The sequence below is a fragment of the Bombina bombina genome, chromosome 6 (assembly GCF_027579735.1).
Source record: "Bombina bombina isolate aBomBom1 chromosome 6, aBomBom1.pri, whole genome shotgun sequence".
Taxonomy (NCBI): domain Eukaryota; kingdom Metazoa; phylum Chordata; class Amphibia; order Anura; family Bombinatoridae; genus Bombina; species Bombina bombina.
Window position 1 is genome coordinate 1,021,046,986 of NC_069504.1, and position 27,472 is coordinate 1,021,074,457.

At 39.4% G+C, this 27,472-nt stretch overlaps 1 protein-coding gene across 1 annotated transcript in view; it reads left to right on the forward strand.

Moving 5' to 3' along the window:
- PARP11 (poly(ADP-ribose) polymerase family member 11) overlaps positions 1 to 27,256 on the forward strand; it is a 201,540-nt gene extending 174,284 nt beyond the window's left edge. The window contains exon 9 of the mRNA XM_053718746.1: positions 26,819 to 27,256. Within this exon, the coding sequence (XP_053574721.1) occupies positions 26,819 to 27,132 (314 nt within the window). The 3' untranslated portion in view covers positions 27,133 to 27,256. The remainder of the gene's footprint in view (positions 1 to 26,818) is intronic.
- Positions 27,257 to 27,472: the final 216 nt, after the last annotated feature.

Consider the following 27,472-nt stretch of genomic DNA (forward strand, 5'->3'; position numbering starts at 1 on the left):
ATATATATATATATATATATATATATATATATATATTATACTGCAATACACACACACACACACACACACACACACATATATATATATATATATATATATATATATATATATATATATATATATATATATATTACACTATGTGGATTTTTTTAACTGCCAGTCTGTTTTTGAAAAAAACTAACAGCTAGATTTAGAGTTTGGCGGTAGCCGTGAAAACAAGCGTTAGAGGCTCCTAACGCTGGTTTTGGGCTACCGCTGGTATTTAGAGTCAGTCAGGAAAGGGTCTAACGCTCACTTTCCAGCCGCGACTTTTCCATACCGCAGATCCCCTTACGTCAATTGCGTATCCTATCTTTTCAATGGGATCTTTCTAACGCCGGTATTTAGAGTCGTGGCTGAAGTGAGCGTTAGAAATCTAACGACAAAACTCCAGCCGCATAAAAAAGTCAGTAGTTAAGAGCTTTCTGGGCTAACGCCGGTTTATAAAGCTCTTAACTACTGTGCTCTAAAGTACACTAACACCCATAAACTACCTATGTACCCCTAAACCGAGGCCCCACCACATCGCCACCACTCTATTAAATTTTTTTAACCCCTAATCTGCCGCTCCGTACACCGCCGCCACCTACGTTATCCCTATGTAGCCCTAATCTGCTGCCCCTAATACCGCCAACACCTACATAATATTTATTAACCCCTAATCTGCCGCCCCCAACGTCGCCGCCACCTACCTACACTTATTAACCCCTAATCTGTCGACCGGACCGCACCGCTACTATAATAAATGTATTAACCCCTAATCCGCCTCACTCCCGCCTCAATAACCCTATAATAAATAGTATTAACCCCTAATCTGCCCTCCCTGACATCGCCGACACCTAACTTCAAGCATTAACCCCTAATCTGCCGACCGGAGCTCACCGCTACTCTAATAAATTTTTTAACCCCTAAAGCTAATTCTAACCCTAACACCCCCCTAAGTTAAATATAATTTTTATCTAACGAAATAAATGAACTCTTATTAAATAAATTATTCCTATTTAAAGCTAAATACTTACCTGTAAAATAACCCTAATATAGCTACAATATAAATAACAATTATATTGTAGCTATTTTAGGATTAATATTTATTTTACAGGCAACTTTGTATTTATTTTAACCAGGTACAATAGCTATTAAATAGTTAATAACTATTTAATAGCTACCTAGTTAAAATAATTACAAAATTACCTGTAAAATAAATCCTAACCTAAGGTACAATTAAACCTAACACTACACTATCAATAAATTAATTAAATAAAATACCTACAATTATCTACAATTAAACCTAATACTACACTATCAATAAATTAATTAAATACAATACCTACAAATAAATACAATTAAATAAACTAACTAAAGTACAAAAATAAAAAAGAACTAAGTTACAAAAAATAAAAAAATATTTACAAACATTAGAAAAATATTACAACAATTTTAAACTAATTACACCTACTCTAAGCCCCCTAATAAAATAACAAAGACCCCCAAAATAAAAAAATGCCCTACCCTATTCTAAAATTAAAATAGAAAAGCTCTTTTACCTTACCAGCCCTGAAAAGGGCCCTTTGCGGGGCATGCCCCAAAGAATTCAGCTCTTTTGCCTGTAAAAAAAAAACATACAATACCCCCCCAACATTACAACCCACCACCCACATACCCCTAATCTAACCCAAACCCCCCTTAAATAAACCTAACACTAGGCCCCTGAAGATCTCCCTACCTTGTCTTCACCACGCCGGGTTCACCGATCCGTCCAGAAGAGCTCCTCCGATGTCTTGATCCAAGCCCAAGCGGGAGGCTGAAGATGTCCATGATCCGACTGAAGTCTTCATCCAAGCGGGAGCTGAAGAGGTCCATGATCGGGCTGAAGTCTTCATCCAAGCGGGAGCTGAAGAGGTCCATGATCCGACTGAAGTCTTCTATCAAGCGGCATCTTCAATCTTCTTTCTTCCGGAACCATGTAGTTCATCCCGCCGACGCGGAACATCCATCTTCACCGACGACTTCCCGACGAATGACGGTTCCTTTAAGGGACGTCATCCAAGATGGCGTCCCTCGAATTCCGATTGGCTGATAGGATTCTATCAGCCAATCGGAATTAAGGTAAGAAAATTCTGATTGGCTGATGGAATCAGCCAATCAGATTCAAGTTCAATCTGATTCGATCAGATTGAGCTCGCATTCTATTGGCTGATCGGAACAGCCAATAGAATGCGAGCTCACTCTGATTGGCTGATCGGATCAGCCAATCGGATTGAACTTGATTCTGATTGGCTGATTCCATCAGCCAATCAGAATTTTCCTACCTTAATTCCTATTGGCTGATAGAATCCTATCAGCCAATCGGAATTCGAGGGACGCCATCTTGGATGACATCCCTTAAAGGAACCGTCATTCGTCGGGAAGTCGTCGGTGAAGATGGATGTTCCGTGTCGGCGGGATGAACTACATGGATCCGGAAGAAAGAAGATTGAAGATGCCGCTTGATAGAAGACTTCAGTCGGATCATGGACCTCTTCAGCTCCCGCTTGGATGAAGACTTCAGCCAGATCATGGACATCTTCAGCCCCCCGCTTGGGCTTGGATCAAGACATCGGAGGCTCTTCTGGATCGATCAGTGAACCCGGCGTGGTGAAGATAAGGTAGGAATATCTTCAGGGGCTTAGTGTTAGGTTTATTTAAGGGGGGTTTGAGTTAGATTAGGGGTATGTTGGGGGGGGGGGGTATTGTATGTTTTTTTTTACAGGCAAAAGAGCTGAATTCTTTGGGGCATGCCCGCAAAGGGCCCTTTTCAGGGCTGGTAAGGTAAAAGAGCTTTTCTATTTTAATTTTAGAATAGGGTAGGGAATTTTTTTATTTTGGGGGTCTTTCTTATTTTATTAGGGGGCTTAGAGTAGGTGTAATTAGTTTAACATTGTTGTAATATTTTTCTAATGTTTGTAAATATTTTTTTATTTTTGGTACTTTAGTTAGTTTATTTCATTGTATTTATTTGTAGGTATTGTATTTAATTAATTTATTGATAGTGTAGTGTTAGGTTTAATTGTAGATAATTGTAGGTATTTTATTTAATTTATTTATTGATAGTGTAGTGTTAGGTTTAATTGTAACTTAGGTTAGGATTTATTTTACAGGTAATTTTGTAATTATTTTAACTAGGTAGCTATTAAATAGTTATTAACTATTTAATAGCTATTGTACCTGGTTAAAATAAATACAAAGTTGCCTGTAAAATAAATATTAATCCTAAAATAGCTACAATATAATTATAATTTATATTGTAGCTATATTAGGGTTTATTTTACAGGTAAGTATTTAGCTTTAAATAGGAATAATTTATTTAATAAGAGTTAATTTATTTCTTTAGATTTAAATTATATTTAACTTAGGGGGGTGTTAGTGCTAGGGTTAGACTTAGCTTTAGGGGTTAATACATTTATTAGATTAGCGATGAGATCCGGTCGGCAGATTAGGGGTTAATTATTTAGGTAGGTAGAGGCGACGTTGGGGGCAGCAGATTAGGGGTTAATAAATATAATATAGGGGTCGGCGGTGTTAGGGGCAGCAGATTAGGGGTACATAGGTATAATGTACGTTGCGGCGGTGTACGGAGCGGCAGATTAGGGGTTAATAATAATATGCAGGGGTCAGCGATAGCGGGGGCTGCAGATTAGGGGTTCATAGGGATAACATAGGTTGCGGCGGTGTACGGAGCGGAAGATTAGGGGTTAAAAATAATATGCAGGGGTCAGCGAAAGCGGGGGCGGCAGATTAGGGGTTAATAAGTGTAAGGTTAGGGGTGTTTAGACTCGAGGTACATGTTAGGGTGTTAGGTGCAGACTTAGGAAGTGTTTCCCCATAGGAAACAATGGGGCTGCGTTAGGAGCTGAACGCTGCTTTTTTGCAGGTGTTAGTTTTTTTTTCAGCTCAAACAGCCCCATTGTTTTCTATGGGGGAATCGTGCACAAGCACGTTTTTGAAGCTGGCCGCGTCCGTAAGCAACGCTGGTATTTAGGCCACATTCGTTGGTGGGTGGGAGCTGAAGTGGGAGGCGGGTGGGCGGCCACCGATGGCTTCTAAGTCAGAGAGGGGGGCGGGACGCCGGGGGCGCGCGCAGGCTCGTGCACGGGAGGCGGCGGGCGCGTGCACGGGGAGGGAGCAGGTGGGAACCGCTACACTACAGAATTTTTTTTTTATAAGTGGGAGAAAGGGGGAATAAAATCCCTATAAAAAGTAATATAAGGGATCTGGGAAGGGGTGGGGGATTGGTCTTGGGGGGGAATCTACACTACAGAAAAAAAATAAAAAAAATAAAAACAAAAACAAAAAAAAAGATACCTTTTATTTTAGTACTGGCAGACTTTCTGCCAGTACTTAAGATGGCAGGGACAATTGTGGGGTGGGGGAGGGAAGAGAGCTCTTTGGGAGGGATCAGGGGGTCTGATGTGTCAGGTGGGAAGCTGATCTCTACACTAAAGCTAAAATTAACCCTGCAAGCTCCCTACAAGCTACCTAATTAACCCCTTCACTGCTGGGCATAATTCACGTGTTGTGCGCAGTGGCATTTAGCGGCCTTCTAATTACCAAAAAGCAACACCAAAGCCATATATGTCAGCTATTTCTGAACAAAGAGGATCCCAGAGAAGCATTTACAACCATTTTGCCATAATTGCACAAACTGTTTGTAAATAATTTCAGTGAGAAACCTAAAGTTTGTGAAAAAGTTGACTATTTTTTTTTTGTGTTTTCAAAAGAGCTTTATTTTCATCAAATTGTTACATTCAGAATATAGAATACAGGATGGAATAAATCAAAATAATATTATTTAGGCTTAGATAAACATATCCGCCTGTTTGCAAATAAAAAGATGACATAATCATAAGAGTTAGAAAACATATAACTTCAACAAGAACCAAAACAATAAGTAAATAAGAATTGTCTATCGCAGTAAACAGCACCGTTAGGTGAAGATAGGAGCTGTGATGCTTATTTGCCCCTATCTACGCAGGCAGAGATAGAGAGAATAACAATAACTCGGGAAGGTGGAGAAAGAAGAGGGGAAGAGAAGGGAATGTAGGAAGAATGGGAAGGGAAGATTCTATGTTGCGTTTGAAGGTGGAGAAGTTTGTCGTGTGGTCAGGTCTTCCCATAAATATTTAATATCTGCAAATAGGTTTATTTTATTTTTTCTTAAAGTACCCGTATTCCTCAAGAACCAATATGTCTGAGACTTTGTTTACCCAGTCCTTCAGTGTCGGTGTATATTTTGTTTTCCAATGTTGTGCAATAAGTATTTTAGCACCTATAATTCCTATCTGTAATAGTTTAAGTCTCAATTGGCAGGGGAATGATGGGAGGTCGTTAAGCAATGCAATTCTAGGTGTCAAGGTAAATTTGTCTGTTAGTGACTGCCGATAGAAGGTTTCTATTGTGTGCCAAAGAGGTCTAATTTTCCCACATTCCCACCACATGTTCAGGTAGTGTCCTTTGGTATAACAACCTCTCCAACATTTGTTGTTTGCCTCAGGGTAAATTGAGTGAATACGGGAGGAAGTCAAGTACCACCGCATCAGAACTTTAAAATTAAAGGACCAGTCAACACAGTAGATTTGCATAATCAACAAATACAAGATAACAAGACAATGCAATAGCACTTAGTCTGAACTTCAAATGAGTAGTAGATTTTTTTTCTGACAATTTTAAAAGTTATGCCTTTTTCCACTCCCCCTGTACCATGTGACAGCCATCAGCCAATCACAAATGCATACATGTACCATGTGACAGCCATCAGCCATTCACAAATGCATACACATTTATTCTTGCACATGCTCAGTAGGAGCTGGTGACTCAAAAAGTTTAAATATAAAAAGACTGTGCACATTTTGTTAATGGAAGCAAATTGGAAAGTTGTTTAAAATGGCATGCTCTATCTGAATAATGAAAGTTTAATTTTGATTGAGTGTCCCTTTAAGCTCAAGAAGCTGGGGAGATCCCGAGGACCTCTTAGTGTTACGAAAAATCCTTAGCCAGTCTTCCCTACTCAAAATAATCCCCAACTCCTCATGCCATTTTGCAGTATATGAGGGGAGTGTTTGTGCATGTTCTGATTGGAGAAGTTTACGTGCCAAAGATAAAGCGTGTCGTAAGGTATTTGTATTTGTGCATAGATTCTCGAAGGGGGTCAACTCTCTAAGATAATCTTTCTGATGTGCAGAGGTGTGTATGAAGTGTGTTAGCTGGGAATATTTCAGCCAGTTGGAGTACTGTCCACCTGCCACTGATGTTAGGCTCTCTCTTTCTGTTAATTTCCCATTTTGTGTAAATTCTTTCAGCGGTATTGTGTAACCCCACTCTGCTAGCCTCTGTTGTCCTTTAGCTAGTCCCCCTATCATCTCAGCGTTCATGGGAATAGGGAAGAGGGGGGAGCGAGCTCCAGTAATATGGGTTTGTTGGAGTTTGATAGCATCCCAAGTTTCAAAAACATGTTTGTGTATCACTAATTCGGTGCACTTTGGTGGTCGGAGAGATCTCGGCACCCAACACAGTGCTCCCACTGATGGGACTTTGAGGATATGCGAATCTAGGGACACCCATGCCTTTGTATCTCCCACTCTATGCCAGTCTAAAAGTCTCTGTAGGATCACTGCATTATAATATGTTGCTAGGTCTGGTAAGCCTAGACCCCCATGCATTGTTGCTCTGTACATATTGTCCCTGTTAATCCTGGGTTTGCTCTTTCCCCATATGAATGAGTTGATAAGTCTTTGGAGTTGTTCTAGGTACCATTTGGGGAGGGGTATAGGAACGGTCTGGAACAAATACAATATCCTGGGCAATGTGGTCATTTTGATGCATTGTGTGCGCCCCCACCAGGATATTGGCTTTAGAGCCCAGGAGCGGAGGTCTTGTTGTGTCATTGTTAGGAGTTTAATGTAATTCTCATTAAATAATTGCGTGTGGATGGGGGATATGTGGACTCCTAAGTATTTAATTGACTTATTTCAGGGAATCATTGAGCAAGTAGCCGAAACAGTAAGGAAGTCAGCTTGGGACATAGAGACATTAAAGATCTCCGATTTCTGGGTGTTTACCGAGAAATTTGAGAACCGACCAAAGGTGTTTATTTCGTTTAAGATTATGGGTATGGTATGGAGCGGGTCAGTGACTGTGAAGAGCATGTCGTCAGCATATAACGCGATTTTAAAGTCGTGTGGGCCTATTCTAACGCCCCTTACCTCCTGATTTTGTCTAATGTCTAACATCCTGTTTGCTTTAACTTTTGCCGAGGGATTTGCGTATAAGCTAATAAGGATGCGCGCGATCATGTGCGGGCCAAACCCCATCGCCACTAAAGTTTCTTGTAGGAACACCCAACTAATACGATCGAATGCCTTCTTCGCATCGGTCGTCAGGAGGGCTACTGGAATTTTTTTTTATTATTTTTTTTATTGAGGTTTCTGCATAACAAATATAAAACACAATACGCCTTTTTGATAAAAGAAAAATATACAGACAAAATTGACCAAAGCATTTCGGCAGCTACATAATACAGTGATGGAAGGCTAATGAAACCTCAATTTTTCAATAAGATATCATAAATGACTGACCAGTTGGGAACATAGTTTTAGGCCCAATGGACCAGAATTATAAAAAATAAAATATAACTGATGGTCAGATAGACAGCTCTTTAGGAGCTTCAAGAGGAGAAGGGATGTGTATATAGTAAGGGGGGGGGATTCAGCAGGTAAGCACCGCTATATATATGAGGGAAAGGGTGTAGGGGGCGGATCCATATATATATGTGTTTTAAGGAACTTGGCGGGATCTCTTAGACGTACCAGTGAAGTAATATAGATGAGCTATGGAACTGAATTAACTATTTGTTATGAGCCATGTATAATCTTGTTGGGGGTATACAAAAGTATATATATTTATATTTTTTTATCAGAGAATTAGTTGTAGGTCCAAAATATCAGTGTAGACCTTAAGGCATTTGACAGCTTGAGATGTATGCATATATGACAGATAATATGTCACCAGGAGGTTATACTGTAAATGTAGGTAGATGCTACTTGAAAGAGTTATATACTAATGCGTTAAAGGAAATCCAGAGCATATTTTAACATTAAGCATATGTATTACACAATCTATTGGAGATCAGACCTTATATATTATGCTAGCTTCTTAATTTAGATGGGAAGGGGAGCTATGTCAAGATCAGTTGTTTAAAATTAAAGGAGGATGGTGTGGGGAGTAGGCAGTAGAACTATGATAGTATGTGTTAAGATAGAATATCAGTATTATATAATAACTAAAATCATAGTAGCCACTAGACAAATAGTAAGTGGAATGCAGACGGAACATATGTCAGCTAAAACCCATAGGAAGTCTGAACGACGAGTCAATGGGGTTAAGCTCTTCTCTAAATGTCTTTTTTAAGCATTACTCATCACACCACAAAGTAATTCCCTGCTGCAAATAACATGTGGCATATGCATAATACTTGGAGGCCTCTACTTGACTGATAAAAACATTCTGCAATTAAACATCTTGTTATATACTTAACAACAGGTAACATATAACTAAAATCAGACATAGTACACAAAACATGGGTATTAGTCAGGTCTATGGAATGAATTCGTATATAGTAAATTTGCGTAGGAAACTGTAGATATAGCCTAAATGGGTATATAACTTATTTGAACTTCTATGAGCAAGAAAAAGAACAATCAAAAGAATTGATATTCTGTTCTCATGTAATATGATTGCACTCCAAAGGTAGTGTGCCATATATTTCAATGTATTAGAATTATCCAGCTGCAATTCCAAAAAAAAAAAAAATGATAGAAGTGCCCATTGTCAAGTAAACTTACTTCTTTTGCGAGTATATATTTAAAAACACTAGTTGGGGGGTTGTTCTATAGCATTGGGAAAAAACTAAGATAGCGAACCTCTATATGTACAAATATCCCATGTTAGCATTGAGTTTCAAGCAAGTGTCTACCAAAGATTCTAATGTTTGTGACATTATTGCGATATGGGTGTGCTGTAATAGTTTCAGTAAACCAGATTATAAGCACTGTGTGAAGCTAGGTTAACTATGCATAGAGATTTAACAAATACATAACTTCACTGATATGGAGGAGTTATAAAAAATAATAGATGTCCCACTTATGTAGTGTTTACTACAGGCTATGACTTTAGCATAGTATATATATATATATATATATATATATATATCTAACATTAAGGTGGGTTGTGCATAGCTTCACCCTGAAGTGTCCATAGAACCTGCATAACCAATTAAAATATAGAATGTAAATGAACCTATAGGAATAAACAAGAGTATTAAACTGTGTTGGACATATTACTACATAAGAACAATTTTAGTAATAACAGAACTAAGGAAAAATAGGGATCTATTATCAGACAATGTAGTCGCCATCCATGCCCTAGGTATTGAGTCAGTGCCTGAGAGATAGAGATCCATATAATGATATATTATCTAGAAAAATATAAACCCTTAAGTCCAGCACATTATAGCAGATTGATACCTTACTAGTGTCGGGCATTATACAGGGGTAGTAAGATAAAGCTATAAGAGATTCAGCCTATTCCTCTTCTAACACAGCTTGTGGAAAGAGCATTGGCAAGAAGAAGCACTAGATACAGTTGTGGGTGAAGTGTCAGTTTCCCCAGGGCTCCATTATAGTTGGGTAGCGGCTGTGAGCTTTGAGATAGGTTTTCTGTGCTATTTTTGCGTTTATCTCTCCCCCACTCAGTTCGTAGGTTTTTGCTGCTGTCTGCAAGCGGTGTTTGAGAGCCGCAAGTTTCTGGGTCCCGTTGCACCATCTTACAGCCTGTGAGTAAATCGGGACAGTGTCCGGTCTGCAGGCTTTTGCTGAGACTATCCGCTGTGAAGTGACATCAAACTCCTGTTCGATTTGCAAAGCAGACATAATGGGAGAGTCATAGCTCGCGATGGATGATTTACAGCAGCAGCCATCCAGGAGATCGGGTAGGGTGTCATAGCTGCTAGCATGGAGGGCTGTGAAGGGATCTGTACAAGAAGTGGATGTCATTGCAGCATGAAGCGTGCCAACTAGGTCCTCTCGGTAGTTGTCAAGTCGAGCACATAGCGCTCTCAGGAGAGATATTTCTATCTCCATTAGTTGATGATGAATCTAGTACACCAGTTTTAAGGAGCCGTCAGCTGCGTGGTCTCTGGCCTTTTGTCTCACAAGCTTATACCGAGTATAGGCGAGACCAAGTTGGTGCTGACCGTCTGTAACTTATCTCTCTGGGTATACCAGGCTTACCGGAGGCAAATGTAGGCGGTGGGTGTGTGATCAATCTATCGGATTCCCATTTGGCTGTGTTGAGGTTCCCCGAGGACAGGATGTTGTTTCATGTAGGCCCCAGTCGCGCGTGTCTGTATTTAGCTGCAGCTGCGTGTAATCTGCCTTCTGGCGTAGTGCGGAGCTATGTAGCTGGTCCTGCCAATACCCTGAACTCCCAATACATTTTCCAACTGCAAATTTTGGTGATAGCAGCTATTTTAAGACTTTAAATGCTCTTTTATACCGGAGCTCCTGATTTAAGCTGCCTTCTTAGATGCGGCCGGTCTTGCCCCCCCCCCCCCCTGGGCTACTGGAATTTTATTATGTTTGGCATAAGAGAAGAGTGTTAATGCTCTAATAGTGTTGTCCCTCGCCTCCCTCCCAGGGACAGAGCCCACCTGATCAGTATGTATCAGAGACTGCAATACAACGTTAATTCTTTTTGCCAGAATCTTGCCTAGGATCTTAATATCCATATTTAGGAGGGATATTGGTTTGTAACTACTAGGATCTGTTAAATTTTTGTGTGGTTTGGGTATGACCGAGATGTGCGCTGTCAACATGTCTTGAGAGAATGTACAATTATCTTCTAATGTATGGAATAATTTGAGTAGGTGTGGAGCCAGAATGTTTCTATAAGATTTGTAATACGCATTTGTGAAACCATCCGGTCCTGGGCTTTTGCCAGTCGGTAGATCCCTTATTGCTGACGTGACCTCAAGTAGGCTTATGGGACTTTCCATTACTGCTTGCTGCGCAGGTTGTAGGGTGGGTAGGTCAGCTTTATAGATATACTCTCGCATTTGCGTTAAATGTTCAGGGGAGTCATTTAGTTCCAAATTATATAACTTGGAATAATAATCCTTAAAGTGGTTTGTGATTCCTTCACTGTCAAGAATATCTAGATTGTCTAGTGTTGTTAGTTTATGTTTTTGTGATTTTAGTGTTTGAGCTTTTAATGCCCTGGCCAACAGTGGACCGGCTCTATTACCCTAAAAAAAATAGGTCTTTTTGATATTTAATGCTTGTCTTTGAGCCTCATTCATTAAAATCTTGTTGAGTTCTTGTCTGGTCTCTGTTACTTGCTTAAGTAGCATATTGTCTTTTGGTGAGTTTTTGTGGCTCAGTTCAAGGTGGCTCAATTGTGTAGTCAAAGTGTCTATGGTTTGGTTGTATGTTTTCTTCCTATATGCAGTGTGTTTAATGCAATCTCCCCTAATCACTGCTTTGTGGGCTTCCCAAACCGTGCTAGGGGGGGGGGGGGGTGCTTGGGGTCGCATTAATAAGAAAGTATTCTTTTAAGGATTTTGCTATTACTTCCGATGTATGTGGCTGATGCAACAAGGAATCGTCCATCCTCCAAATAAACGGGATGATCGGGGGGTTTGGCCATTGTAACTGAGTGCATGTCAATGAATGATCCGACCAGGGCGTCGGTTGGATGTCAGAGTCTTTAAGTAGAGAAAGATGGTTTCTATCTATTAAAATGTAATCAATTCTAGTGTATACCGACCAGGGGTGGGAGAAAAAGGTGTAATTTCGCTGTGTCGGGTGTCTTATCCTCCAGGTGTCAATTAAGCCTAGGTGTGCTAAGCATTTGAACACAGTGTTAGGTGGTCTTGTTTGAGCGGTAGGTCTGTTGGAGGAGGCGTCCAGAGTAGGGTCAAGGGTGACATTTAAGTCACCTCCTAGTATAAGTGTTCCGATTTTGTGTTCCGACACTAAATTTTGTAAAGTTTGAAAGAATTGTGCCTTCTTACTATTGGGTGCATACACATTAACCAATGTCACCGGTCGGTGGAACAATAGTCCTGTCAAGATTAGTATTCTACCTTCAGTGTCTGTCACCTTTTTGTGAAGTTGAAATGGTATATTTTTGTGTAGTAGTGTACAAACCCCGTTTTTTTTTTCACTCCTATCTGAGCTATAAAAACCTGTTGTGAATTCTTTGGAGTGAAATTTGGGTTCTGCTTCTTTCACAAAGTGAGTTTCTTGAAGAAATATGATTGAGTCATTGTGTTCTGTGATATTATGTTTACTAAAGGATTAGCCATGTATATGTGTGGGTATTGGTGTATTATGAAGTCTTACCCTTAAACGTCCCGTCAGTGGCTGGATTTGAGGTCCCCTATGAAGTAGGAAAGGACAGAGGTAGAAGAGAGTTGTGAAGGAACAAACTGCAGTCCGCTTTCCAGATTTGGCGTATTTGAGCATAGAAGTATAAACATTGGTATCTGTGCTGCAATAGACAAGTAACAAACATAAATGGAACATCAAATCATAAAACATCCAACAATAACATTTCAAACAACATGTTGTGCAATGCGTATGCATCACACAGGCAAAGGTGGGGGGGGGGGCGGGGGGTTGGTCAATTATTCCTGGTGATTAGAGAAACGGAATAAAATATAAAAGAAGGGGGGTATAAGGCAACTAACATGCCAATCCACTCTTGATGCTATAATGAACGATTTGTTTTGGAAAGGGAGGGGGGGGGTGATAGGAAAGGTGGGGGGGGGAGGGGGGCATCAGGGGGGGCCCCAAACAAACTTCAAATTAGTCTGTTATATGTATAAAGCAGGGATCAATGGTTGTGTCCAACCATTTTTTCGTAGCAGTCTCTATTAGAACACCTTCCTGTAATCATCCCAGGAAATTATTTTCATGTTGGTTCTGAATCCACTCCATTAGGGGACTGTGGGACAGCAGCTGTATTTTTCCTCTTTTTCGGCAATGATGTCCATTCAGACTGCTGATTGTTCTTTGGGAGTTTATTCTGTGCCAGCTTGTCGGCTATAAGGTCCTTTATTGAGGGCAGTGACGGTTGTGGAATGCCCAATTTTTGGCAGAATGATTCCAGGTCCTCTGGATCTTTGTATGTAAAGGTTTTGTCATTTTTGTTAACCTTGATGGCAAAGGGGAAGCCCCATCTGTAAGGAATGTCCAGGTCTGATAAATGCAGAGTGTGGTATCTTGCCTCTTTCCGTTTTGCAAGTGTTAGTAGGCTAAGGTCCGCAAAGATCTGGAGGGAATCCTCGCCAAATTTAACTGGAGATTTCTTGCTTTCTGCTAGCAATATTTTCTCTTTGTCTACAAATTTGTTGCAGCACAAGATTATGTCTCTGGGTAGTGCTGATGGCGGGGGCCTGGCTCTTAGTGTGCGGTGCGCTCTATCTAGAAGTATGGTGTCTTCCCTTTCCAGTCCCAACAGGAACTTGAATAAGTTCTGCAGATAGGATGGTATTTGTGGTGGCAAGATCTGTTCAGGTACTCCCCTGATTCTCAGATTTTGACGTTGCCCTCTGTTGTCAAGATCTTCTACTTCTGACTGCAGCTGCAGTATTGTGGTGTTCTGCTGTTGCAATGCTAGGGTCATATTGTCAGTGGTTTTTGTATTTTCATCCGCTTGCTCTTCTAGTTGGAGTACCCTGTGGCCCAGAGCGTTAATGTCCCTCTTGACCTCTGCCAAACCATCCTTTATCACTTTGCTAACTTGTGTCATAAATAGGCTGACCATATTTCCTTGAGACAAAAACGGGACATTGAGATGTCAAAAACGGGACGGGGTTAATATTCTTTATTCATAGGGAAAAAAGTAAGATTTTAACAAAAGTTAACTTTTATGACATGAATATAAACAATTGAGCCAACAATTATCCTTCAGTTACACGTAGAGCTATAACATCTAAATACCAATCCACAGTGTTTTCACAATGTTCTGACAATCTAAATTGGGAATGTGGCATGTGTATATTTTTTAATCACATGCCCTTAACTCAATGGGGCCTATCTATCAAGCTCTGAATGGAGCTTGATGCCCCGTGTTTCTTGCGAGCCTGCATACTCGCCAGAAACAGCAGTTATGAAGCAGAGGTCACAAAGACCGCTGCTCCATAACCCTGTCCGCCTGCTCTGAGTACAATCAGGTTGATTGACACCTCCCTGCTGGCGGCCATTGTACCTGCAGCTCTTGTGAGCTGCTGGTGCAATGCTGAATATGGAGAGCATATTGCTCTCCGTATTCAGCGAGGTCTGGTGGACCTGATCCGCACTGTCGGATCAGGTCCGCCAGACCTTGTTAAATAGAGGCCATTGTTTCCAAAATTTAAATTATCCTCTATGTTGTCAAGGCAAATTCCCCCATATTAACTGATTTTAAATGGAAAAAGTGTAGCCTCTGAACAGGCGTTTGGTTTAAAGATCTGGATTAGTAGTTGTAGATTTTTTTTTAGCTGAGTTGCCCAAAATCATTGTTACATGGTGGAAGAACTGAGAAAAATGTGGAAATAGTTACTTGATAATGATAACCGTTATTTATAACGTCTGTACAACCAGCACTGCAACAGCATAATAATAAGCATAATTAATGACAATTAAATTGATTGACAGGCACAGACACTGGTCTTACCTTGGCCGTGCACAATTCTTGCAGAACTTAAACAATTGATCACTATTTTTGTATGTTCACATTGTGACACAAGAAGATGGCAAGAATTATCTTGCTGGTGATGGTCAACCGCTAATTCGGATAATGGCAGAGGCAGATGATCATCACATCAGATGATGACAGATCTAGTCCGACTCCTGTCCTTACTAGGCACTAGCTTGTAGTTCTAACTTCCCTTTCATGACCAGTCTCTCTCCTCAGCTCAGTCTGACAGCTCACAACTGAGTACTGACCTGCTGTCACTTGCTTTCAATGATCACGCCTCTAATTTTGAGCGCGGTTGGCATAGACGCGGTGCTGTGGATTATGTGGGCATGGCCACCAAACCCCAACCCTGCAGTTAAAAAAAAAACTGCCCTCCCCCCGGCGGGGAGTTTAAAAAGTTTAGCAAGTGGTGTGTGTGCTAAAAAAATTACACTTGCACTGGCCGCACGGTCTGATAACCTTCAAAACGGGACAAAATGAATATTATTAAAGAAACGACGGGACAGGGGAAGAAACATAAAATAACGGTACTGTCCCTTTCAAAACGGGATGTATGGTCAGCCTAGTCATAAATGAGTTGAGGTCATCCTTAGTGGGCAGCAAGCTTAGATCTGCTCTGGTTATAGGAGTGGGGTCTTCAGAATGTTCTGTAGATTCTGAAATATCAAACTGTGTGACATCCGCTGTAACGGAGTTCACACTGTCAAATGGTTTGAAAAATGAATTTAATTTCCCCCCTCCAGGGGTTGCGGGCCTTTGTGTCTTGTCTGCCTTCTGCTTCCTTGCTGCCATTTCAAAGCAGTAGTGTAAAATGCGGCCTGTATATCAAGCAGAGCAGACGCTTTGTAAAGTGTTTCTACTTGGGGCTGTATTGCCCTCTCTACAAGCGGTGATTTCTTACTTTGCAACTATGAAGGGCCCACTTGTGAGGTTATGATAGGGAGAGCTCTCTTGCCTAATGTCCTTTTATAGTATGCCTGGGAGACTTCCCGTATGCTAATCAGTATCTCGTGGCTGTTGACTTACCCTCTATGGGCTTCCCTTTTTATCTTTTGCTCCTCAATAAGAGTGTGAGTATCCAACCTTCTGAGCGACTTACAATGTCTCTGATGCTGATCCCAGCTTGCGGCGTGTATGTGACTTTTCTCGTGGTCGTCCAAAACACATTGCGTGTAGCGTGGTCCGTTAGGCCTCTGTGAAGGTCCTGTATTTAGATAGTTCACCCGCCCTCTTTGGTGGCGATCTCAGCTTCCCAACTGTCTTCTATAGTTTTGGGTCCTGCTACAGTTCTCGTTATATCTGCTTGCTGAGCTGTTCGGAGTAGTACTGCGTTGTTTTTCCTCCGGTCAGGATACACTGTGCGCAGCGTGGCTCGCCTCAGCTAGGCCTCCGTTATGGTCCCTTGCGTATCAAGTTCTCCTGCCGTCTGTTACAGCGCCCCGACTCCCCAATCACACCCCCAGTTGTTAGCTCATTTAGTGCATCTTTTTATGCCTGCTTGTGGTGCTTTTGCTCCCTTATGTTATGATGCATCAGGTGGATGATGCCGGAGCTTCAGTTGCTTGCAGCCACATCAAACTGACTTATCAAACAGATTTAAGTAAAGTGAACTTTTTAGATCTTACCATCAGAAAAAATGAAGATGGCAGCATAGATACACAAATGTATCGAAAAGAAACATCTACAAATACCCTATTGCACCATACCAGTGCCCACCCTCCAAGTACACTCAAAGCAATACCCCAAGGGGAGTTCATAGGGCTACGAAGAAATTGCTCCAATGTACAAACATATTTACAAGAAAGCACTGAAATGATGGAAAGACTAATCCAAAGAGGATATAGTAAACGATCAGTGAAATCAACCAGAATGGCAGCTTTAAAACAAGATGGAAACAACTTATTAAAACCTAAAGCCAAAAATCAAGAAGAAATATGTCCAAGATTAATTACCATATAGAATCCCCAAATGCAACAGGTAATTGGGATTATGAATACAAATTGGCACATACTACAAAATGATACCACACTTGCACCTATGATAGGGCATACAATAACCACAGGGTACAAAAGACCCAGAAATCTAAAAGATCAGTTGGTTCAAAGCCATTACATTCATATCCCAAAGAAAACACCAAAAGACCTAGAAATGTATCCATATGTAACTAAAATCAAACAAATCACTGACAAAACAGGCAAAATTCATAAATTAGAACAACACTATACATGTCGGTCGACAGGAGTGATCTATGTTCTTTTTTGTTCATGCAAGAAAGTTTATGTAGGCATGACAACCCGCAAAGCCAGGGTACGAATTTTGGAGCATGCCAGTAATATCAAAAATGCCACAAAGGATGTATCCAAAGGTAAAACTATCACATCAGTGGTACAACATTTTCTAAAAATTCACAAAAGTGGAATCACTGACCTGAAATATGCTGTGATACAGAAAATCTCTCTGGGCATAAGAGAAGGAAATCTGGAAGAAGCACTTTTAAAGTGAAGGTCAATTTTTGGGTTCCATAATACATTATTTTGAAGCTTATAGTATAAACACTTTAGTCGCTCACTTTATATCTCTAAATAACGCATCCGTTGCAAATAAACAGTTATTATAATGTACCTCCGTTATCGCTCTAATCTCCGCCCATACAGCACTTCCTTATTCAGTTGCATTCTTTCTTTCAAGCGGACTACGCTCGTGCACCCATGTGTTGTTTCTAAATGCGCATGCGTAGCCACATCTAAACAGCGCATGCGTTTCATTTACGGCCGTAACTTTGTATGCAATACAACAAATACAACAAATTCGTGGGTTAGATGAGATCGCTGCTAGTTTGTTAGGATGCGGGAGACAGATGCTGCCGATTCAATGCATCAAAAAATATGACAGTGGAGAACGCATGCGCGTAACCTGAACGAGCATGCAGATGATGACGCGCTGTTTAATTGCACGCATGCGCATATTGTTTCAATGACGAAACAGAAAAGGGGCTGGACGCCACGGGGGTAAACCAAACATTGGAGAGAAAAACTGTCAATCAATAAAGGCACTGTGACGGGCGGATTGTAATGCTGAAACGGAGCGCATTCAGATCGTAAAAAATAAAACTTTTTATTGCATTTTTCTATGATTTGATGAATGAACCTCATATTAATTATAGCTAACTTATTGAAAAATTATAAACACAACCCCGGACTTGACCTTCACTTTAAAGTCAGAATGTAGATGGATATATCTATTAGACTCCATACAACCTAAAGGACTCAATGAATATAACAATTACTTTGTAATTATATAATTAATATATAATTATATTACATCACAACCAAATATATTTCATTCTGCACATTGACCGCAGCTTATTATTACTTACTTAATAATGTTTGATTTAGTCCTTCATCCCTTTCCTAGGCACTTTTCACTTAGTCTCTAAATAATTATTTATGTTAATTACTTAACACTTTACTATGCAAGTATGCACAATATTACACAATAATAATACACAAATAATACACAATATTTAATAAGGCAACTCATTTGTGACACTCCATCACTTTTTTTTAATATACTTCACATCCACTTCACTTTATTATTACATTTTTATTTATGTGACCTACCTCTTCAACTATATGCGCACACAACCACTCTTTTAATATAACACACTTTTAAGTAACAAATTCATAGAAACTGACTTTCACATAATATTTGGAAACATTTATTCCTGCACCCTTAAAATCTACACATACTAATGTGAACTAAATTCAAAACAGCGCTGGTATCTATTGCCCTAGAAATTTATAAACAACCTACTTAACCCTAGAGAAATACTAACTTTATTAGACACCATACCCCTATGATACTCTATTAAAATATGTCAGAAATGGTATACACAGTGTTCTGTGTAATCTTGCTTTTGTCTTTAAAACATCTGTCATTATTGTCATGCTACTGATGTATTCAATACCTTTATTGCAAATACCAACCTAATAAACAGATTGAAAACCCTGCATATGGTCCTATTACCAAACAATATTTCTGTGGTATAATACAAAATACACACAACAAGTGAAAGTATGTACAATAAGAAAAATTAGAACTTATTCTTCAGCAGTAACATAAAAAACTTCCTGATAAAGTAACATATATCATCGTAACCCACATCCATAAGTTCGCAACCAACATGCATAAGTTCGCAATATGTAACAGAGTATAGCATAAGGCTTCAAATGAAAAATGTATCCCCATTGGATGCCTAAACATGATTGACATGCAATCCTACCAATCAGAATCAAGATAATTCCTCATGATCATCCAATCTCACACACAAGGTGGGACTCATGAACCAGTAAATAGATTTTCCAAACAGCTGGCGTGTAACCTCTCTGAGGAAGCGTGAGCGAAACACGTGTCAGGGGTCTGGCTTCAGAGAGTTCATACTCTCATTTTTTAACCGCTTACTCTCTATGATAACTGTTGATTGCCAATACCTTGTAAATGTGTGTTATATTCTGAGATCAGACGTTGTGCTATGTTAGTGAAACAAGTTAACTTTAAACTGTGCAAGCAAGGACTTTATAATTACAGATAGAGTATTAGCTAGATAGCTTTAATCACATAACCTAACATTCCACATACTAACAGGTCCTCTTGTTACAGCATTATTTCTGAATTTATTAATAACCGGCTACAAAAGATAATGTTTGTATCTGACTGCTTGATATTATACAAACCAAGTATGTTTCACATATAGATACATTATCCTCAGAGGTATTATTCACACATCTATGCTATATATTGATATCTAGAGAGTTTAAGTGTTTTTAAACGTGTATGATTTAATAGTTAAACCAATAAATATAAAGTATGAATGTTTAAAAATCATTCCTGTATTATTCAGGGAGAATTTTTCCTAAATAATTGCAGGGGTAAAGCACTCTTTTTTTGCTACAGACTTTGTAACTCATTTATCTATGGTTTGACGGTATCTCTGACCTTATTTCCCAAGAAGCTTCCCTTGAAGAAATTCATGATCACTTTAGGTTGATAAAGAATGTGAATAGATTTGTGATGCAGCTCTTGAAATAACTTGTATTAATGCAAAAAGTGCTGCTATGACAGTTCTGGCTAGAAGAGCCTTTTTGCTCAAGTGATTGTCAGCTGATATAGTGCCTAAGAGTAGAAACCTTAGAGAAAAAAATTGTGTGGACTTGGACTGGATGTTATTATTGCAACAGAAACTGGTGGTAAAGGAGCTTTTCTCCTGCAAGACAAAAAAAGTTAAAGGGATACTAAACCCAATGTTTTTCTTTCATGAGTCAGATACAGCATGCAATTTTAAGCAACTTTCTAGTTTACTCCTATTATCAATTTTTCTTTGTTCTCATGTTAACTTTATTTGAAAAAGTAGGAATATAAGCTTAAGAGCCAGCCCATTTTTGATTCACTACCTGGGTAGCGCTTGCTGATTGGTGGATAAATGTAGCAAACCAATCAGCAAGCTGTACACAGGTGCTGAACCAAAAATCGTCCGGCACATAACCTTACATTCTTGCTTTTTCAAATAAAGATAGCAAGAGAAGGAAGAAAAATTGATAATAGGAGTAAATTAGAAAGTCGTTTAAAACTGCATGCTCTATCTGAATCATGAAAGAAAAATGTGGGTGTAGTATCCCTTTAAGTCTGCAGGATGTTTTTACTCCTTTAGTGACTCCAAGACCCAAATATCCTCCTCATCAGTGTCTCAAAAGTTAGACACTTCCAAGTACAAGCAGAAGCCTTGTTCCTCTTGATCTAAGTCCACAAAGACCAATAAACCTGCTCCTTCCTCCACATCTGCATTAAGGTGCAGCCCCAATCCAGTCTCAGTTCTGGTGGGGGGCAGACTGAACCTTTTTCAGGAGGCTTGGGAAACATCCATTCAATATCCTAGGGTACTGAACATCATTTCCTAGATTACCACATAAGCTTTCGGTCTCACCCTCCTCGAGGAAGACTCTTCCTGTCTCATATCCCTAAAGATCTTTTAAAGGCCAGAGTTTTATTAATATGTGTAATGGACCTAGAAGCTATGGGAGTGATTACATTGGTCCCCTTAGAGGAACAGAATCAAGGGTTCTATTCAAACTTATTCATTGTTCCAGAGAAAGAAGGGACTTTTAAGACCATTTTGGATTTCAAAACTCTGCACACATTTCAGAAAGTTCTCACTTTCAAAATGGTGACAATACACACTATTCTTCCTTTAGTGCAGGAGGCTCAATGTATGTCTTTCATAGACTCAAGAGATGCCTATTTACACATCCCTATCCACAGGGATCATACACAATTCCTTAGATTTGCATTTCTAAAAAAAAAAAGGCATTATCCATTTGTGGTACTTTTTTTTGGTCGGCAGCAGCACCAAGAAACTTTACACAGGTTATCAGAAGCAGTAGCTTACCTAGATAAAAATTCTGGCAAGACATCTCCTCAAGAACATATTAACACAGTTCTTCAGTTCCTTTGTATCCATGGTTGGAAAATCAACCTCCCAAAGAGCTCTCTGCTTTCTCAAAGTAGTGTATTCCTTCTTGCTTTCCTCATTGATTCTATATCAATGAGACTATCTCTCACAGATCAATGCAGACTCAAATTTCTGAAAGCCTATGCCCTTCTCCATCAATCTCATCTTCCTATAGTGCTTCAATGCATAGAAGTGGTTGGTTTTATGGTAGCATCTTCAGATGACGTACCTTTTGCCGGATTTCATTTATGTCCTTTGCTGCTAAGAATGTTGCAACAAAGGAACAGAGATTACACCAATTTGTCACAGACAAGACATTATCTAACTTGGGGGAAAACTCAAATCTTTGATTCAGTGGGTCTACTTTCTTTGTTCAACTTAGGTGGTAATCACCACGGACACCAGCTTGTAAGTTTGGGGTGCAGTCTAGGGTACAGGGAGAGCACATGGAGTTTGGCCTCCTGGGGAATTGAGGTTACCAATCAATATCTTGGAACTCTCTGCTATCCTCAGAGCTCTCCTGAGTCGACCCTTGTTAAGACAGGAGTCTTTCCTGAAGTTTCAGGCAGACAATATATTAGCAGTGGCTTACATCAATCACAAAGGCGGTACTTGAAGAGATAAAAGAGGTAACCTGCATTCTGACTTGGGAAGAATGCCATCATTGCATGATTTCAGCAGCCCACATTGTGGTTGTGGACAAGATAATGGTAAGCAGTAAATGGTCCTTGAACCAGAAGGTATTCGACTTGATGGTAAATCTTTGCATGAATCTACCCCAGTATTGTGCGAGATCTTGGGATCTACAAGCAACTCTGATAGATTCCCTGGTCGTTCAATCTGATTTACATCTTTCCTCTTTTTGTGTTTCTATATAGGTTGATAGACAATAATACAGGAATGGGCATCTCTGTGATTCTGATTGCTTCCAAATCTTCTTGCGGGACTTGGTAGGCAGATTTGTTAGAAATGTCTTCAAGTCAGCCTTGGCATCTACCTCTTAGCAAGGACCTTCTCTCTCTTCTTTCATCAAGTTCTCAAATCTCTCAATTTGACAGCTTGGCAATTCAATGGCTAATCTTGTCTCAGATAGGTTTTTCAGGTCAAGTTATAGACACCTTGATGAAGGCTAAAATACCTGGTAAAAGACACCTTCATCACAAAGTCTAGAATGTTTTCCTTTCCTAGTGTGGGCCTAAGAATAATCCTTGGAACTCTTTTTCTCAATCAGAAGGGTGTATAACTTTTTGCTTTCTCTTGTGATTTTCCTTATCTGAGAACCAACTACTCTTTCCTTTCCTAAGGCTGTATCTTCAGATAAAATAAATCAGGACATTGTGGCTCTTTCTCTCTGTCCAGCTCTATCTTTAAACTACAAAATTTACAAATTCTTCATCCTTGTATATCCATTGTTCTGGTCATTGAAAGGGACAAAAAGCTACAGCAATTACCTTGGCAGCTCTGCTTAAAGCTTTGATTCGCAAACCATACTTGGCAGTGGGGAAGTCTCACACAGAACAAATTACTGTTAATTCTACTATAACAGTTGCCACCTCTTGGTCTTTCAAGAATGAAGCTTCCATTAAACAGATTTGTAAGGGAGCAACATGCTTATCTTTAAATACTTTTTACCAAATTTTACAATTTTTACACATTTGCTTCTTTTGATGCTGCTTTTGTTTGGAAAGTTCTATAGGTTGCAGTGCCTATTTAATGCCTATACTACCTTAATTGTTTTTTCCACCCTATTTCATGGGGGTCTTGTAAACTTTGCAGCTTGTGTATAGGATCTCACATATAATGGCTCGTGGACTCTTACCTTGTTATGAAAACAAAATTTCTGCTTGCCTGATAAATTCATTTCAGGATTTTAAGAATCCACTATACCCGCCCTTGTTTCATCAGTACTGTTGGCAGCAGAACCAGTTTGCTCTTCATTTAACCTGTTTTATCTTTCCTACTTTTTTAAATTTCTCCTTTCTCTTGTATGTATTTATGTATCTCACTGAGGGATCATGTGAAAGTGGGAGGAATTAAACATTTTATTGTGTTGGGTGTTTTGCCTCCACCTATTAGTCTGGATTTCAATCCCACATGTGATGGCTTGTGGACTCTCACCATCATAAATTAAATTATCAGGTTAGAATACATATTGGGGCCGAATTATCAATGTGCGGACGGTAGAATTATCAATGTGCGGATGCTGTCGACATTTATCATTGCACAAGCATTTCACTAGAAATGCTTGTGCAATGCCGCCCCCTGCACATTCACAGCCAATTAGGACCTCAGAGGTGGCGGACGAGTTAAGAAGCAGCGCTACTTCTTAACTCCTGTTTCCGGCAAACCTGAAGGCTCATGCAGAAACAGAGGTATTGGGGCCTATACGAGGCTTAATAAATCGTCCCCATTGTGTTTTGTTTTGGGTATTTTTGGTAGTTTTTCATGACATTTTGCACTTTGGGTAATCTCTCTGACTTCCCTTTCAAAACAGTCAGCAGCTTCATTCTGGTCCTTTCATCTAAGCAGTTTTGTTTAGATTTTGGAATTTAAGCAATTATACAATTTTGAGAATTTTCATATTTCAAATTATTGTTATTTTTAAAGGGACAGTAAACCTTAAAAATAATGTTATATAATTCTGCACATAGTGCAGAATTATATAACATTATTTAAGTGCTATAGCTATAAATGCCTTTTTTACCTTTTAATATGTTAAAAATATGGCGCTTTTACAGACCCGCTCTCTGCTCTCTGCTGTGCGGGTCTGTTATATTTAGTCAGCACATCGGGCCAGCTGTATAGTCACAGCCCGGCCCGACCCGACCGCGCCATAGCACTAAGTGCAGCTCGCTCCTGTGACAGGAGCGAGCTGCACTTAGTCTTATGGCGCAGTCGGGCCGGGCTGTGACTATACAGCTGGCCCGATGCGCTGACTAAATATAACAGACCCGCTCAGCAGAGAGCGGGTCTGTAAAAGCGCCATATTTTTAACATATTAAAAGGTAAAAAAGGCATTTATAGCTATAGCACTTAAATAATGTTATATAATTCTGCACTATGTGCAGAATTATATAACATTATTTTTAAGTTTTACTGTCCCTTTAAATATATATTCAGAAATTTGTTGATTATTGTTCTAGAGCCATATATTTGCTATAAATCTTCTTCATTTCCAGTATATTCATCTGTCTTTTTGACTTGCCATGGCTTCAAGTGTTTTACCAGGCCCTGATTGTTATTCTGGTAAAGAACAGATCACAGTAACCTTGGTTGGATAACATCCTGGTAAAGGCTTAATTTGGCAGAAAAAGCATCCTTTAATATCTGCTTGGTGGCTCTGGTTTCTTCAAGATATTGTTGGGAGGTTAATCTTGTCCCTGTGAGTTATTTTAGATACAAACCTATTCTCTCAGACTAAAGCCTTTCCAGTATAGTCAGGGATCTTATAATCATGTGTTGTTCTTGTTTCAAGGGTTGTATAATTATCATAAATTTGGTGGTATTAGTTGGAGAAGCGAGTTTCTTTGCTCAATGAGACCATTGTGACTTGCTTTCAAGCCCAGTAGAACCACAATTCTAAATGTCTCTGATACCCATCAACTGGTGCATAGAAAATTATAGATACTGTAAAGAGTCCTCTTTCAAATAAATATTCTTGAACTTTTTATTGTTCTCAAGGCATAGGGTTCCCTTTTTTAACAATTCTGGGAGGCATATTTATCAAATGTCTGTCGGACCTGATCCAACAGTGCGGATCAGGTCCGACAGACATCGCTGAATGGGGAGAGTAATAAGCTCCCCGTATTCAGCATTGCACCTGCAGCTCTTGTGAGCTGCTGGTGCAACGCCGCCCCCTGCAGACTCGCCACCAGCAGGGGGTGTCAATCAACCCGATCATACTCGATCGGTTAAATTCCGACGATGTCTGTCCGCCTGCTCAGAGCAGGCAGACAGGGTTATGGAGCAGCAGTCTTTAGACCGCTGCTTCATAACTGCTGTTTCTGGCGAGTCTGAAGACTCGCCAGAAACATGGGCCCTCAAGCTCCGAATGGGCCTCAATATGTAGATTCGGTATAACAATATGACCGTAACTGTGGTTGCTCATATCAACCATCAGGGTTGGTGTTCACAGCTAGTTCATTATATCCACAGTATCAAAGGTTTCTCACATTCTCAGGTGGACCAAGATCAACTTTGGGGCAACCTTAGTGTTTAACATTCCAGTTAAAGTCTGAAGGTAGATATAATTTGAATTTGGGGAACCTATCATAGAGAATTGTCTCATTACACAGATTTCACATGTAAAACCTCCCAAAAATGGTGAAATAGATAATCATTGTAACACAATAAGCAGCATCAGAATCATTAGTTACTTTGAATTTCTGTAGTGTCTATGAATGCATTAGCAATGTTGGCATGTTTCTGAAATGTTGATTTTGAAGGACAAGACATTTTCTAAAAAGATAATGTCCAGTAATTTGTTGTTTGGTGAATTAATAGCTCCTAGGACTTTTTTCTATGTTTTTTTCTGAAGACATGAAATGAATTATCTTGTTTTGGATTATGGGTTCTCTTGGTTCCACAGACATTGCATAACCAATTTCAACTCCATCTTTATTAAACTCTATGGGGCCAATTTATCAATGTCTGTCCGACATTATACAATGTGTCATGTCCGACAGACATTGCTGAATGCCGACAGCATACGCTGTCAGCATTTAACATTGCACAAGCAGTTCACCAGAGCTGCTTGTGCAATGCCGCCCCCTGCAAATCCTATCAGGGGGTGTCAATCAGCCCGATCGTATAGGATCGAGCGGATTGCAGACCACAGCCTCAGAGGCAGCAGACCAGTTATGGAGCAGCGGTCTTAAGACCGCTGCTTCATAACTGCTGTTTCTGGTGAGCCTGAAATAATTTGTCCCGTATTAGTTCTCTAAACATACAAATTTTGTGTAGCTGTAATGGACATCTCACTTTACATGTGAAACTCATAAAATTGCATTTCTTAAGCAATTCATTTATTTGAAGCAGTATTAGAGTTATGTTATAAGCAACTTCCATCAACTTTGCCTTTCTGGTACTATTGCATACATTGAACTTTTATATGAACTGAAGCTAGCAGGACTGGAGTAGTTAATGTGGTGGGAAGAGCGCTGAAGATTTTGTACCTTCTCTACCAAGGCCCAAACTGTATAGCCAATTGTACTGAATACAATGCTATTTGATCATTAAAATATTAAGTATAAGTTGTATTTTATAATGAATGGCAAAACATTGATATCTTTTCAGTTGTTATTTTTTTTTAGACGTTTTTTTTGTTGTATACAATTTCATCTTGAGTTATTAAAAAGAAAAAAAATCAGGTTTGCATGCCACATACTTATTTGTGGAGCAATGATGGTCAAATAGCAGGATTGTTTCCAGATATTCTTTTTAGATAACAAAACAAGTATTGTGCATTTATAAACTAATGAGATTTTTCTTTTTTCTCAGGCACATACTTTGCAAGAGATGCATTACTATCAAGTAATTACTGCAAAAACAATATAAAGCATGGAAATATATTACAATCCCACGGTGTTGAACTGGACAATAGTGCTTCAAAATTAAGAAAATCCTTGTTCCTTGCCAGAGTACTTGTGGGAGACTATACCACTGGAGCACCACATTATATTAGACCTCCATCAAAAGATGGCAGCTTAGTTAACTTATATGACAGCTGTGTGGACAATCCGTTCAGTCCGCAAATTTATGTGATATTCGACAACAACCAGATATATCCAGAATACATCATTCACTTTGTCTAGAAGTTGTTATACATCATTTATTTATTAACTGGATTTTTTTTTATGCTGGGTTCACTAAAGTTATAAATAAAGATTTATCTTTGTTTTTGTCCTTGCATCAGCAAAGGGGCATATTAATAATCAAGTGATATACAGTTTTCTGCATGTTTTTTTTTTTTTTTTTTCAAACTATTTTTTTTGGGGGGGGGGTTAAAGGATACATTTATTCTCTCCTCACTAAAACACTTAAAATTACTAAACTATTTAAATGTATTTTGTTATTATTGTTATTTGTAATTACATTCACAATATTGTTTTATATTTATTTTTCTTACAGAAGTAGATTAGCAGATGTAATCTC